The 16,228-nt window shown below is 40.2% G+C and overlaps 1 protein-coding gene across 5 annotated transcripts in view; it reads left to right on the top strand.

The window, feature by feature from the left end:
* The window catches only part of LOC126161377 (uncharacterized), a 125,258-nt gene that overhangs the window by 62,637 nt on the left and 46,393 nt on the right, over positions 1-16,228 (top strand). For all 5 annotated transcript variants that reach the window (XM_049917154.1, XM_049917151.1, XM_049917152.1 and 2 more), the window contains one exon: positions 10,639-10,789. In XM_049917154.1, coding sequence (XP_049773111.1) covers positions 10,639-10,789 — 151 coding nt within the window. The remainder of the gene's footprint in view (positions 1-10,638; positions 10,790-16,228) is intronic.

Here is a 16,228-nt window from a genome sequence, read left to right as displayed (position 1 = left end):
GTTTCTGACTGTTTGATTAAACGTACCCAGAAATTTAGTGAAAGAGCAAGGCATTCTTCCAGTTTTAGAAAAGAAGAAAGGAGTAGATAGATGTAAGTGAAGAAACAATTTAAAAGATCCAGCAGTTTTTTGAAGTTGATGAAAACAGTGTAATGTGCCCAGGTAGCAAAGATAGCAAAAGAGTCATTATAAATGGAGTTAAAGTAACAAATCAGAAATGACTAATGGTGTCAAATTTAAATGAACTTTATGTAGCTTTCAAAAATGCTAATCCTGAAAGCAAAATTGGAAGGCCAAAATTTTGTAACCTTTGCCCCAAGTTGTGTATTTTGGCCAGCCCCTCAGGAACACACACCATTTGCATTTGTTTCTTTCAGAAATTGTCAAACTGGTGACCGTGGGTGCAAAACTCAGTGATGCTAACTACAAAGAGTTACTAAATTTAATGGTATGTGACACTAACAATTAGGCGTGTATGATGAGTTTGTATGATAATTGCCATGGTAGAGAAACTGCTCTTAAATTGTTTAATGAATCTGAGGATGAAATGCCTAACAGTGTTACCTTCAAACAGTGACACTGACAGGACTGAAATGATAACAGTGGTTAAATCTCAGGAAGAGTACTTTGAATCTTAAATTGATAACTTAGAAACTCTCAAAAGTCACCGCTATGTTTCTAAAATCGAAAGTAAGTTTTTGAAGGACGAAAAAGCACAACTTTATGAAACTGAATGCATAGTCCTTGCTGATTTTGCAGAAAACTTTACATTCGTGGTTCAGGATGAAATGCAAGTATTTTGGGTCAATTACCAGGCAACAGTGCATCCATTTATTCTGTACTTCAAAAATGAGAAAGATGAAGTTTGCAGTTCTTCAACTTGCATTCTAAGTGACTACTTAGAGCACAACACTCCGGCTGTCCATGTGTTTCAAAAGTATGCGACAAATTACGGAAAAGAAAAGTTGCCCAAGGTTGAAAAGCTCATATACTTCTCAAATGGAAGTGGTAGTCAATAAAAGAACAAAAGAGTTTTTCAGATTTTTGCAACCACAATGTAGATTTTGGGTTGGAGACCGAATGGCCCTTCTTTGTCTCTTATCACGGTAAACATGCATGCAGTGGAGTAGGAGGTACAACAAAACATGAAGTGAGTAAAGCCAGCTTACAAAGAAAGATCACAGATCATCAGATTCTTACAAATAGACGACATGTGTGCCTTTTGCAAGGATAATTTGAAAGGCATCACCTATTTTCTCATCAAGAAAGACGAAGTAGTTCTTCATATCAAAACAATGCTTCAAACCAGATTTGAACACTGTATGACAATAAAAGGAACAAAGCAATTCCTTGGCAGTGCAGAAAATTTAGTTTGATGCCATGTAACATCAGAAAATGACATTTATGAGGATCATTGTGTCAATAAAATTACATCTCTGTCTTTAACATTTAATGACATAGTGGCATGTGCAGGGTGTATACGACCCGGGACAACCAGCAGATCCAGGAAAAACCTGGGAATTTTTTCATCCGGGAGGAAACCGGGAAAAACCCGGGAATTTTTGAGAATTCTGGGAATTTTTCGTTGTTTTAGTTTTCAGTTAAATTTTTGTAATTTTGACTGGTAAGAATCGGTACTCTAACAAAGGATATTATTGTACCACGCTACTGCAGAATAATACTGCAACAATGAAATGTGAATGAGAAAAAATATGAAAATTATACATAAATTGCAAAGGAAATGTGCCATATACAACAACAAAATACAGTGCTCACACAAGCGTTTGCCAGCAGTAAAATGTGTCAAAGGCTTTAGGAAGACTATGCAATGCTTCATAACCACAAATTGCCTCCGATGAGCGTGACGTTACAATTGTTTATATTAGATTCGTTTTAGCAGTTATGGGCGGGCTCATGCGCATGCGCAGTTGAGTGGTGTATGAGTTGTATCTTCTCCCTCTTCTGCCTACAGAAATGTAGCTGTTGGCTGTGTAAGCAGTTGCAGCAAGCAGCTAGATGCAACCGGGAAAAAATTTACTGCTGTGCCCAAGCTGCCAGATTCACGCATGCGCAGCAAGCCCAGATCTATGGGGGGGGGGGCAAACTGAGGTATCTGACCCAAGCGACAATTGTGAGGAGAAAAAAACCTTGTTTCACAAAGCGACTAGCATCCAGCGCACGTTTGTCCATCGATTACTCATATTATTTTGAAACGCATCCTTGTTGGTTTTTGAACACACTCTATAAGTTGATTTCTGAATGAATCATAAGTTGATTTTTGAACGCGTACATAGTGTACGTGATGTCTATCAGGGTAATCCGAGTCACATCTGGAAATAGACTTTCCTGCAGGCAAAAGGGGACTGAACTATACAAGCTGAGCGGAGTAAACCCGAACGAGTGAACGCCAATCGCTGTCTTGATTACGTTGCTGATTGGGTTTGCGAATGATCAGCGTTGTTATAATTACTAGGGAAATCCATAGATTCAGACTACCAGAGCGGAAATAAGCAACTAACAGGAATAACAGGTAAGGAAGATTACGCATTATCTTCTCGGTGTATCCCAAGAAAATGAAATTGTCAGAAAGTCTTTGGCCAGATCCCTACACTAGTAAGGGCCAGTTGTATGGTCCCCGTCTAGCAGCCGCTTATGTTCTGTTCTGGAAGTAGCATGGAAAATGGTTTGTACGAACATATAGCAACGCCTAACCGGAGAATAATCAGGGATAAGTAAACCAGTGATTCTGGCAGTTAACCAGCGAATAAGTTTTGACAAAGGCAGGATTACTTCCAGAATTAGTCATGACAAGATCGTTTGTTAGAACGAGGAAGGAGAAGAAACACTGACATCACAGATATTAGGGAAGAATATGACTATTCCAAATATATATAAAAATCTAGTACTACTACTTTCTGATCTCATGCTCGAGAAACAGGAGCGTATGAATGAAATGTGAAACTATTTTCTAACATAAAGTTTTTTGCTTCTAGTAGGCCTAATAGGCATTTTATGTCAGTCTTCATGAATTATATTCTGTCGTGTTATAAAAATGACCATTTGTGCCAAAACAGCCTCGTTTATTTGGTGTGTGTTACAATTTCGGCAGTGTTAGAAAGGCCTATTTTGTTTTATCTAGCAGACAGTGACAAAATAGATGTAATCAGATCGAGAAACCATACCAGTCTTGGGTACTGTTTGTATTAACAGCTTACACAGTATTAGACAACGATATTTCGATTTTTCATGTAGCAAAACGTTTGACGAACTTTGATGAGGTAACAGATTCTTTCGCAGAAAGGAAAGCACTCCATGTAAAGCTGTAGCAATATTAGAGAGAATATAATGCTAGGAGCTAAGGATTGAAAAAATGTGTACTGTCTCGCTTGTCTCTTGTCTTTACTGGTTTTATGTATCCTATATTTAATTTTATGTCACCCAAAACAGAAAGTAATTAGCTAACAGGCAATAAAGTGTGCAGATTTTCTGAAGAGTTCTTCTTCTCCAGATTACAAAATGCGAGTCTTTTTTTAAAGGAGGGGGGGGGGGGGGGCAGGATGTTAAACCAGGCAACTGGGAGCAGGAGAGGCACCACAGGACATTTTAATTTCCACTGTCCTGAATATAATTTGATGGCATCCAGTACAAAATATCCATGTTTCAATTCCATGGAGTGAAATGCAGTGACGTGCAATAGAAGAATGCTGTGTGAAGAGGGGTGGCACTGCACTGTGGCACACTTAAGACCAAATAACATGTCTTACATTTCCTTGAAAATGTATGTTTTATGTATCAGACTCTTCAGAAAGATGTGCTCTACAAAAGGAACATATTATTGAAAACTTTTTTTTTTTTTATCTCCAAACGCTTGAGGGATGGGGACAGGGGGCCACTATCTTAGTATTGCCTGCCCCGGTTTGGAAATATCGTAGATCCGGGGCTGATGCGCAGAGCAATCTGAGTTATAGTGGGGAAGTGCGTAGTCCCCACGTGACCCGTGTTTACATTTAGTGATTTTGCTGTTTCCTCTTCGTTTACTGCTCTCACTTCAAATGAAAACAAAACGGATTTCTGTGGCTGGGAACTATCGAGTGAATTAAAATACATTCACATAATTACGAAAGACTAATATATGTTATTAGTTTTAGATTTTATTTTATTTCCACTTTTCTGACAGTCATGCATTAATCGTCTTGTAGAACGATGAAGTTATTTTTGTTGAAATTTCCTGGCAGATTAAAACTGTATACCCGACCGAGACTCGAACTCAGGACCTTTGCCTTTCGCGGGCAAGTGCTCTACCATTACTTCTGCCAGTATCTCGTCTCCTACCTTCCAAAGTTTACAGAAGCTCTCCAGTGAAACTTGCAGAACTAGCACTCCTGAAAGAAAGGCTATTGCGGAGACATGGCTTAGCCACAGCCTGTGGGATGTTTCCAGAATGAGAAATTCTGGAAACATCCCCCAGGATGTGGCTAAGCCATGTCTCCGCAATATCCTTCTTTCAGGAGTGCTAGTTCTGCAAGTTTTGCTGGAGAGCTTCTGTAAAGTTTGGAAGGTAGGAGACGAGATACTGGCAGAAGTAAAGCTGTGAGGACCGGGCGTGAGTCGTGCTTCGGTAGCTCAGATGGTAGAGCACTTGCCCGCGAAAGGCAAAGGTCTCGAGTTCAAGTCTCGGTCATAGTTTTAATATGCCAGGAAGTTTCATGTCAGCGCACACTCCGCTGCAGAGTGAAAATCTCATTCCCTTATTTTTGTTGGTTTGCTAAAGATATTCGGTTTTTATTAACCTTTTTACGCTGAGACAGTCAGTGTGTTTGAAACGAAGGGTTTAGTTCCACACTATTGGCTAATTTCAACTGCTCGCTGCAATTTAAGTGCATGTTTTCCTCTTCTAGCACGTATGCCAGTATACCATAATAAAGAATCAAAAATGAGTTAATACAGTACTGGTACTCCAAGAAAATTTACATCCCGAAACCCACACTGAAAAGCTTAATATCAGATCGAGGCCTACTTCATTGAGAATCTGAATATACGAATGTGCTCTTTAAGTATACACTTCAGATGTGCCATTTTAGTGTTGTTCACGAAATTCCGATGCTCTTGGAGTATCCTCTGATGTGTAGTTTCTTTTATGACATAATGCAAGATCTTTTAATGTTTTACATGTACGAACATATGGGCGTCCTGCGTCATAGCAGCTGCCAAAGCGCGGTGGCGCCTGTTATCGGGCTCTCTCTGACGACTACTGAAACGAACCTATTTCTAACAGGTCGTGAGAAAATATTGCAAATGATGGTTTGAAAAGCGTTACTTTCAAAGTAAATTTCCTTTTTCGCAGGCTGAACTATGTGCGAGAACGTACGATGAATTTCTTAAATCACAGAGCGTTTGATGACGAGCCATTTCGAACCCAGAAGATCAGACATTCATGTCGTTATTATGAGCAAATTGATGTAGTGCTACGGGAAGCTCTCTCTCCTCTGCAGTAGCTAATTTATTTGTGGAAAACTTTGAGGACAAGTCATTGGACTTGGCTAAAAATTTTACTGGCACATTTATGTGATATATGTGAAAGCTTAGCTTCTCTTGCAGCTTATTAACCTTAGAGACCAATATTATATGTGAAAGCTTTGCTTTTCTTGTAGCAACACTGTGTATATTAATTAAAAACATTAACTTTTCCTGTTTGTGTATATGCGCTACTTAACAGTGATGTTGCTATTAGCTGACTACATCATGTGTCCTGTGGTCTGAATAACCGCTGTCATCGAGTGGCGGGATCACGTGACATGAGCTATGACTGGCTAACAAAAGCACGTCTCAATCTCGATTACAATGGTTCGGAAAGTAACATGCGGCATTTGGTGGAATTCGAATTTATACTTTCGTAGTACGAAGATATGCAGTGTACATGTTGCTGCACATCAAAAATCTTTCCAAAAGGGGTTTTCTTCCCTGAGTTTCGTTTTCTAAACTGGAAATTCTACGCCCGTGTATAAAAACATAAAGATTCAAAGGATTGATAAGTTTTACAGTTCTGAGGGAAAATATACTGTCACTTAATAACACGGAAAAAGTGTGTTTTCATCCAGGAGAAAGTGTATTTTTAACCGAGAAATCCGGGAATTGTTTTTCCTTGTCCACGTATACACCCTGCATGCGTGTATGATGGATAATGGTGGCTTGCACAAGTTGAAAAAATAAGTTTGTAAATCAATGATGTTTTTGTGCATTTTTATCACCCTGCTGACCCAAGAACAAGAAATCTACTAGTGACAAAGTTTGAATACCAATGAAAAACATATTAAGGAAGCTTTCAGTGCTTGAACTTAACCACGGCAACTGGAAGGTCGTGTTCTTTACCACTAAAGCTGTCTGAAGAAATAAGCGTTCTTCACAATCCCTACTAGGGTTAGGCAGCGCCACATCTCAGAAGTATGTTAATTGAAAATATTTATCTTAAATTTGTCGATATAAATGTGTAGTCAGTAATTTTTCAAGTTTTTTGCATGTAATTTAGTACCTTAACTTCAATAATAATTGATTACATGTAGTCAGTATCAGAAATGAAGTAGGCAACAGCCATAAGATCAACTGTAGTGTAATGTGAATTATTTCCCCATTTTCAAAAATTCATGTCTTTGTTGACAGTAAAATATCAATGTTTAAATTTTTACAGTACTTTGCTATCATATAGGTGTACAAAATGTGCAAAAATCAAATTTTTATATTCAGTCTCACCAGAGATAACTGGCCTCAAACTTAACAAAAAATAAGGATTTTCAAATTTCAAAGATTTATAAAAAATCAGGGAAACATTTGTCAGTGTTATTGCTCTATATAAGGCTAGTTGTTTATGATATCTAACTATAGAAAAAAATACACTCTGATAAATCAGTCCTTGATTCTTATTTTTGGGTGTAAAAAGCTGATTTTCTAGATTTTTCAATACCAAACTTTGTAGGTCATTTTTATGGGTTATTTTTGAATTTAGGGTATTTTGTATAATGAACAATGTTGTAGAGTAGATTTTTATAAAAACGGTTATGTCAACTGCACTGTTACAACATAACCCATTGCAGAGATTTCAAATTAACCCAGATGTTTCCAAATTGAAAAATCATCGTGCACTTACAATTAAAAGTGGCTACCATTCAGTAACAGTGCAAGGTAATTTTTTTGACTGTTTTGAACTTCTCAATAATAGGGTAATCACATATAAAAAAACCAAGATATTTAAAAATGGTCAAGCAACCAACTTAATTTCTATTTTCTGTTGAGTGATTCCAAAGGATGTTCTTCCTCGTATTTATCATTTGATTGTGATGAATCTGATTTCTGTTGCAATTGTATCTTGAGGCAAAGTAATTTCAACACGTTGGGCACATTTTCTGATTGGATTTAACAATAGTTTAAGTATTTGCAAAGTAACAGCACAAAAGGTCTTTTTTTACAGAATGGTTCTTTGAATCGAAAGGGTTGCAACAGAATTGAATTTCTGTGAAGTCCATTCTTATCCAAAAGCAATGCTTTATGATGAAAGCATATTTGGACATTTTCAACAAGACATAATTCATTTCTGTGATTGAGCAGTTGTTACTGTTGTTGTTTTGAAAATTCTTTTCTTCCTTTGAAATCTTTATGCAAATGTTGTCAGGTGAGATGCAGAATTATCTGCAAAACCAGTGCTACACTGCATCGAAATGTTGCCTGTAACGTGCATCAAGCAACAGTTTGAGTCTTTCACTTGACTTTGTTTTCAACTGTTAAAAGTGAAAATGCTGGATATATTCGCCTGAAAAAACTTCACATTCATAGATAGTGATGTCTTGTCGTGAATTCCAAAATAGTGAGAAAAAACCTAAATGAAGAGAGAAACATTTCTAATAGTCAAAGGCTGAGCAAATTACTTTTTATTTTAAGAAAATTGAAGGCAACTAATAATAGCTTAAACAGATTTTACATAGTTTTCAAACACGCATATTAAAAAAGTCTATATGTTCTTCACTTGTAATAGCAATCAACACATGTTTTTGAACTTGTTTTTCTATCTCTGAAATGGCTTGTCTCAAAAATGGAAAAAGATTTTCCTGGTAAAATAAAATGAGCTCTTTTCAATGATGCAAAGTAAAATTAATTGTAGGGCAACCCATTCGAGGTACTGCCTTTTGAAAAATCAGACAAAATTAATGAAAAAAATTTTTTTTCCCCGACTTCAACCCTTTAGGTTTTTTTTCCGTGTATTATGTCTCAAGTTAATTAAGTAAATGAAATGCTATGTAAGAACAATTATCAAATTTTTAATTTTCAAAATGTCAATGCTAGGTGCTTACAGGAGCTAATATTCCACATTTACATAAGCGCTCAATATAGGTAGGGCACAAGGGTGCAAGTACCCAGGGGCAAGAGGGACTGCAACCCCTCCCTCCACCTCCTAGCTGCTCTCTGGGAAAGGAAAAAAATGTAGTACAGTCAGATTTCCCCCCCCCCCCCCCCCCCCCAAGAAAGTGATTTAAAAATTGGTGTTACACAGATCGGAACTGGAACATATTTATGGCTACCTAAAAGTCGACATTCGCCTTTCAAAATATTAAAAATACTACGTACCCCAGGTCTAGCCGCCTCTCCCCCTTTCATACTGATGCCGTTGGTAGTCATTACCGTATTTGCATAGATAACTAATCCTTTAGAGTGCAACACTCAGAAAAATATAGATATAACGGCAATGTTTATTATACAGGACCAAACTGTTCTGCAGAGCTACATCAAGCATCCGTGTTAACAGGGGCCAATACCACTTCCTGCTGCATATTCCAGTTTGGCAGCATCCCAGATTTTGGTCCATTTGGTCTGTTACTCTAAGTTATCTGCCACAGGAGGGATTAATGTGACTACATGATTGTCCATCCAGCAGACATACAGCAGTCTATGGTTTCTCTCAATTACTGACATGCTGACTGACTCCAAATGAGGAAAAAATCAACATTAGAAAGTCATTCTGTCATAAGATCAAGGTACCAAAAAATGAACTACATTTTTCGTGGCAAGTTTTATGAGGTACTTTGACAGCAAATTGGGATAAATCTACTGTTCCCCCAGCACATGTTCAGCAACTAGGCTGTTGTACCTAAAAATCTAAGCAGAGTCATCTAGTTTCAGCATGGAAGTCCCCTTAGGTCATGAGTAACAGTAAACCGAACTTGGTGATGTATTTGTGTCTTGTTATGACATGAAGAAACTGTTCTTTACCAAAGCATTGTTAGTGGCCTGCCATACTACTTGTTGAGATGTAATAATCCTCATCAAAATTGCAGACATTCGAGAGGCCACTTGACATGAAGTGACCCATATTCTTGCGCATGGAGAAAGGAACTGGGTGTACACCACAGAAACAAGGCTGACCTGAGAGTTTGAAAGACACGTGAGCATAAAAATTGTTTACACAGCCCAACACAACTATGAACAACTGCCCTTAGGTATAACTGACTACATGATGGAAGTAAAGATCACACTAAGAGGTTGTGTCAGTAACCTTAATAATCTCACAGCAAAGAAGTAATCAGCTTATATATGTATCCTAAGCCTTCTTAGATGCGCCAAAACTGTAGAACCCTGTTGGTGGAGGGGATAATGCTGAATAATTTTGTTGCAATACAGGTAGAGGTTGCTGCTGGAGCAGCATTTGTTGCTGTTGGTTCTGATGGTTCAGTAACAGCTACTGCTGTTCTTCTTGCATGTGTAATTGATGCTGCCAGAAGTCAAGGCATTGTTTGTCCACAAAGCACGTGGAGTACAATCCTCACAGCTTAACTCCGGCCCTGCAGATACACCAAGCCACTGTATGTAGTGGACAGCATGTGAGGGTACAACACAGTTATCATGTAAGTTCAGACCTAGAATTTTCAAAGAACGAGAATGCAAGGATATCATGATGTAGTGGAACCATTCTAACAACACCCAATGCAAAATACAAATACACAAACAGGATTGTTTTCAGCAGACAGTTATGGTGTGAAATATTAAATTTCATCTGCTCTGATCAGCACGATGCTTAGAACTAGTTCAATTCATTTCATATGCTTGTCCCAGATTTGGTTGTTGGAAAGGGGAATGGGTACACAAAAGTCAACTACCTTACAATATCTGTACTGGACACAGAGTCCATATTGAAATCACTTTCCAGTGGGAATATGAGTTCTGTCATGCCTTTAAAATGTACATAAAAATCTTTTTTGCTATGAAATTAGATAATGCAGTTCCATAAGACACACAGAGATTATTGAAACACCATAGCAAGTAGGTTGCTGTAGCAGCTGTTAAGTGAAGAGCATGCAGTAAAAGTCCTGCCTAATATGCAGTACACTCTCAGTAGTTTCTTTGTAATGTTTCGATGCCCATCCTTTCTCTGTCCAAGCTTGTGTTCTGTCTCTAATGACCTCATAACCAACAGGATGTTAATTAAACCCTACTCTTTTTTCTTTAAAATGAAATTTTGGGTAAAAAAATTAATGGTGCTTTTATCTCCAAAAGTGACATTTACTTGCAACATGTAAGGTTACAAGTTTTTTGTTTGAGATTACCTTTGTTTGTTTGAACTGCAGCACACATAAATAATCATGTTTGCTTTTTCAGGAGGCAGCAGCATTTGCAAAATCACAAAAATTTGGAACTGAAGACCTGAGGGAAGTTGCTCTGAAAATTACTCAGCTTCCTAAGCTTAATAAAAAGCGGCCCAGAATAGCAATCATTACACAAGGGGAAAATCCTGTATTGTTAGCAAAAGGTAAATTTTATTTGACACACTCTGTGTTTAATCAAATTTGAATGTCATAGGTGGCAGAACATACCATCATGGGTACCACATTTGAGGAAATAAGGCGATGGACAAAAAAGAAAGAAAAAAAAGAAAACATGCCTAATACAGTGTAGGAAAACCATTGGCATTCAAAACAGCTTCCTTTCATCTCCGAATAGATAAATACAGGCCATGTATGGATTTCAAGGTAATCTTATACCATTCTTCCTGCAAAATAGTGGATAGTGGCAAGTTCAGGTAATGATGATGGACGTGGATAGTGATTACATGCCCTCCTCTCCAAAGTAAACCACAAAGGCTCAAAAATATTAAGATCTGATTGTCTGATGTAACACTTCATCACTGTGCTCACATAACCAGTCCTGGATGTTGTGAGCTATGTGAATAGGAGGAGTCCTGTCATCTTGAAACACAGCATCGCCATTGGGGAAACAGGTATTGTACCATGGGATGGACCTAATCAGCCAAAATGGTCACAGAATCCTTGGCAGTAATGTGATCAGGCAGAGTAACTATGGAGCCCATAGAATGCCATGATCTGGCTGCCCAAATCATCATTTGAACTGCTGCCGTGTTTCACTCTTAGGACATAAACTGAGCCAGAAGTTGGAAACAGTCTGCAACAAGATTCATATGATCAAATTACATTCTTCCATTGCTCCACAGTACACATATTTTTATGGCTTCAGCATCATATTTTCACGTTAAGGTCATCTGTGTCACTGATGAATTGTTTCGGAATCCCATCTGACCCAATAATTCCCTGCTTATGGAGTTCCATTCAAGTTGTCTTCATGCGGACAGGGTTTGTGAGTGCTACATTCAGTTCTGCACTGACTGTTGCAGTTGTCGTCCTTTATTTTTAATCACAATCCTCGTCAAAGCCCCGTGCCCAGGAGAGGGGGGGGGGGTCACAATACTTCTGTGAGTACATGCTTGGCTACTATGGGGCCCCAGCCTTTGCAGCACTCCTTCCTTTTCTGTGCTGCAGCCTGCGTTTCTGTTATCTGTTACCCCCCTCAGCCTTTCCATCTGATGGTCTCGGACCTGGTACCTGATTTAGGGCCCTAGTTCTCCACTTCACTTTTGGTACTCTCTGCACCTTTTCATTAATAAATATGTAGTCCCCATGGTTGGGTTTGATGTGTCATCACTTTTCCAAATTTTTCAGAAGTGTAAATCATGCAGTGAAGATTGCCCAGTGTGGTGTCTGTTCCACCTTTGTGCCTTTCCACCTTAGCACCCTTCCTTTGCAATAAGGTAGTACACCCAAACGCCTGCATGGTAGCTGTTGTCCCGTTTTGTGTGTGTGTGTGTGTGTGTCCAGGCCAGGTATCTGTTCCTGAGGCTGGATGGCACCCATGGGAGAACTTCCATTCAGAGTAGGTGGCACCATGGCATTTACGAAGCTTTCTCCCGCTGGTTGTCACATGGCCCCAGCAGTCTCTTCAGAAGGAAAGCACTCATTCAATGCAGAGAGGCAGGAGCCCAAAATGTTTTCTTCCTTGGCTACACCATGGGAGGAACATCGGGCTGAGCAACAAGCAGAGAAATAATCTCCGCAATGCCCAGTTTATACAAGGACAGGTGGCGAATCTGTTTTGGTCACAAAGTCATTATTTTTTGTAGAGAATGTAGAGGACAAATTTGTGGAAGTTGCAGCAACCATCAAAGGAAGAGTGGGTCAGTTTTGATTAAAACAGCATCCCCTGGCCAGTCAGGGGCTTTGCATGCTAGTGACAAGCTGGATGACATTCTGGTGACTATCACTCCCCATAACAGTCTAAACATGGGTCAGGACCTCATTTTTCATTTTGACCTTCTCTTTCAGTCTGATGATGAGCTACATGCCAACTAGTCTTGTCCATAGGGGCCAAAGGACAATAGAGATACCACCGGGGCCTTCATCTTGGTCTTTGAGGATTATTTATTGCCTGAAAAGGTCAAGGTGATGGTATACAAATGAGATGTGGAACCATACGTGTGTGTGTGTGTGTGTGTGTGTGTGTGTGTGTGTGTGTGTGTGTCCCAATGCTGCTTTAAATGTCTGAAATTCGGGCACATGTCTTCACATTGCAATGCCAGCTCAGTCTATAGGGATTGCAGAGACTGTTGCATGCGAACATTTCTTGTCTTCCTCAGCTCCTCCCCCCACCCCCCCACCCCTCCCACCCCACCTCCGCCTGCGTCAGCTGTGGAGAGCATAATTCTCCATGCTCACCAGAGTGAACTGTCTTTCGCAGAGAGAAAAAAATACAAGAATATAAGACTCTGGACAGACTGACATCCCAAGACCCCAAGAAAAAGTATGAGCATCTACATCCTGCATACATGACAGTGTCATAGGCTGAAGCTATGATAGCGCCACCCTCCCATTGGTACTCTCCTCCATTAAGCAACCTGTAGCGAGCCCTCAGGGATACTCAATGGTGCCTGCCCCACTGATAGTTGGCGGCTCTCCTCCTGCTGCTATCACCACACTCACTTGGGGCAATGCCGATCCCCATCTCCCAGCTGAAGACTCATCACCCTCATCCAGCTTCTCACTCCAGGAAGAGGCCTATAGGGACACTCTCCTCCAAGATTCCTGCCAGTCTGCAACCAGTGGCTGAAGGAGCCACAGACTGCTGGTCATAGGGCTTCATGTTCTTCTTCAGTCCCTGAAACTGATTCATCCAAACTTCATAAAAGAAAAGAGTCTTCCAAGATGGGGAAATCCCACATGTTCTGCTTCTGTGGCCACAACAATGATCCCAGTGGTCCCTGAGCTCCAGATTGCTCCACAAAATGTCTCTCAGAACCCTATTTTGATACCAAACCCTCTCAGCCATTGGCAACAGGTGACCCTAGGATATAACCTGTTTCCTCGGGCCCTTCAGGCCCTTACAGTACACTGACAGCCTGTTTCTTCAATGGAATTACAGTGGTTTTTTCCACCACCTGGCTGACCTATAACATCTCTTAGACTCTTCCCCCACTTTCTGTATTGCCCTTTAGCAAACTTGGTTTCCAGCAAAATGGACCCTGGCCCTTTGTGGCTACCAGGGATATTTTAAGAGTTGTGCCGATTATGATAGGGTGTCAGGTTGAGTTAACACTTGTGTTGTGAAGTCAAAGTGTTGTGAAGTCTGTATATAGCAGGCATGTGCCTCTTGATACAACTTTGGAGGCTGTGGCTGTTCAGATAAGGGCATTTCAGGATTTCACTATCTGTAATGTTTATCTCCCTCCCTATGGTGGAGTGTCTCAGAATGTATTGTCTGCATTGGTTTCTTGGCTCCCGAACCTTTCCTGATCTTGGGTGACTTCAGTGCCCATAACCCCTTTTGGGATGGAGCCATGATCACTGGCCATGGTAAAGACATTGAAAACTTACTGGCAGATTTGGACCTCTGCCTCTTGAATTCTGGTGCCTCTACATATTTCAGTATGGCACATAGAACTTGTTGTTGTTGTTGTGGTCTTCAGTCCTGAGACTGGTTTGATGCAGCTCTCCATGCTACTCTATCCTGTGCAAGATTCTTCATCTCCCAGTACCTACTGCAACCTACATCCTTCTGAATCTGCTTAGTGTATTCATCTCTTGGTCTCCCCCTACGATTTTTACCCTCCACACTGCCCTCCAATGCTAAATTTGTGATCCCTTGATGCCTCAAAACATGTCCTACCAACCGATCCCTTCTTCTAGTCAAGTTGTGCCACAAACTTCTCTTCTCCCCAATCCTATTCAATACCTCCTCATTAGTTACATGATCTACCCACCTTATCTTCAGCATTCTTCTGTAGCACCACATTTCGAAAGCTTCTATTCTCTTCTTGTCCAAACTAGTTATCGTCCATGTTTCACTTCCATACATGGCTACACTCCATACAAATACTTTCAGAAACGACTTCCTGACACTTAAATCTATACTCGATGTTAACAAATTCCTCTTCTTCAGAAACGCTTTCCTTGTCATTGCCAGTCTACATTTTATATCCTCTCTACTTCGACCATCATCAGTTATTTTGCTCCCCAAATAGCAAAACTCTTTTACTACTTTAAGTGTCTCATTTCCTAATCTAATTCCCTCAGCATCACCCGACTTAATTTGACTACATTCCATTATCCTCGTTTTGCTTTTGTTGATGTTCATCCTATATCCCTCCTTCAAGACACTGTCCATTCCGTTCAACTGCTCTTCCAAGTCCTTTGCTGTCTCTGACAGAATTACAATGTCATCAGCGAACCTCAAAGTTTTTACTTCTTCTCCATGAATTTTAATACCTACTCCAAATTTTTCTTTTGTCTCCTTTCCTGCTTGCTCAATATACAGATTGAATAATATCGGGGAGAGGCTACAACCCTGTCTTACTCCTTTCCCAACCACTGCTTCCCTTTCATGCCCCTAGACTCTTATAACTGCCATCTGGTTTCTGTACAAATTGTAAATAGCCTTTCGCTCCCTGTATTTTACCCCTGCCACCTTCAGAATTTGAAAGAGAGTATTCCAGTTAACATTGTCAAAAGTTTTCTCTAAGTCTACAAATGCTAGAAACGTTGGTTTGCCTTTTCTTAATCTTTCTTCTAAGATAAGTCGTAAGGTCAGTATTGCCTCACGTGTTCCAACATTTCTACGGAATCCAAACTGATCTTCCCCGAGGTCGGCTTCTACCAGTTTTTCCATTTGTCTGTAAAGAATTCGCGTAAGTATTTTGCAGCTGTGACTTATTAAACTGATAGTTCGGTAATTTTCACATCTGTCAACACCTGCTTACTTACTCAACCATTTATCTTTCTATTTGTAGCCCTTGTCTTCCTCATCCATCCACTGGAGAGTCCACAATGACTGGTGTGGTAGCAACCACTTTCCAGTCTTCCTGTCCCTCCCTCAGCGTCACTCCCCTGGGCGGCCATCGAGGAGGCTCTCCACAATTCCAACTGGGACGCTTTCACCTCCACTGTCATTCTGAGCTCCCCACTAAATGAAAACATTGACGAGGCAGTCCTGAATGCAACAGCAGCCTGTCTTATCAGGAGCTGACTTAGCAATCTCTTGTTCTTCAAAAGGTAGTACTTTGGTGGACCTCGGAAATCACTGAGGCCATTAGAGATCGTAGGCAGGCTCTCCAGCACTATAAGCAGCATCCATCAGTTGAGCACATCATTGCCTTTAAACAGCTTCATACCGAGGTCCACCACCTAATAAAATGAAGGAATCAAGAATGCTGTGAATGGTATGTTTCAACCATTGGACGACATACATCTCCTTCGCAGGTTTGGATGGGGATCGAATGCCTCTATGGGTTCAGGCCCCTGCAGGTTTTTCTGGTATTTCCTTTAAGGGCACTGTCTTCACTGCTCCAGATGCTGTTGCCGAACATTTTGCTCTGCATTATGCTCAAGCCTCTGCATCTGAGAACTAT

This window comes from Schistocerca cancellata, chromosome 2 (genome assembly GCF_023864275.1).
Source record: "Schistocerca cancellata isolate TAMUIC-IGC-003103 chromosome 2, iqSchCanc2.1, whole genome shotgun sequence".
Taxonomy (NCBI): Eukaryota; Metazoa; Arthropoda; class Insecta; order Orthoptera; family Acrididae; genus Schistocerca; species Schistocerca cancellata.
This window is presented reverse-complemented; position numbering and strand designations above follow the sequence as displayed.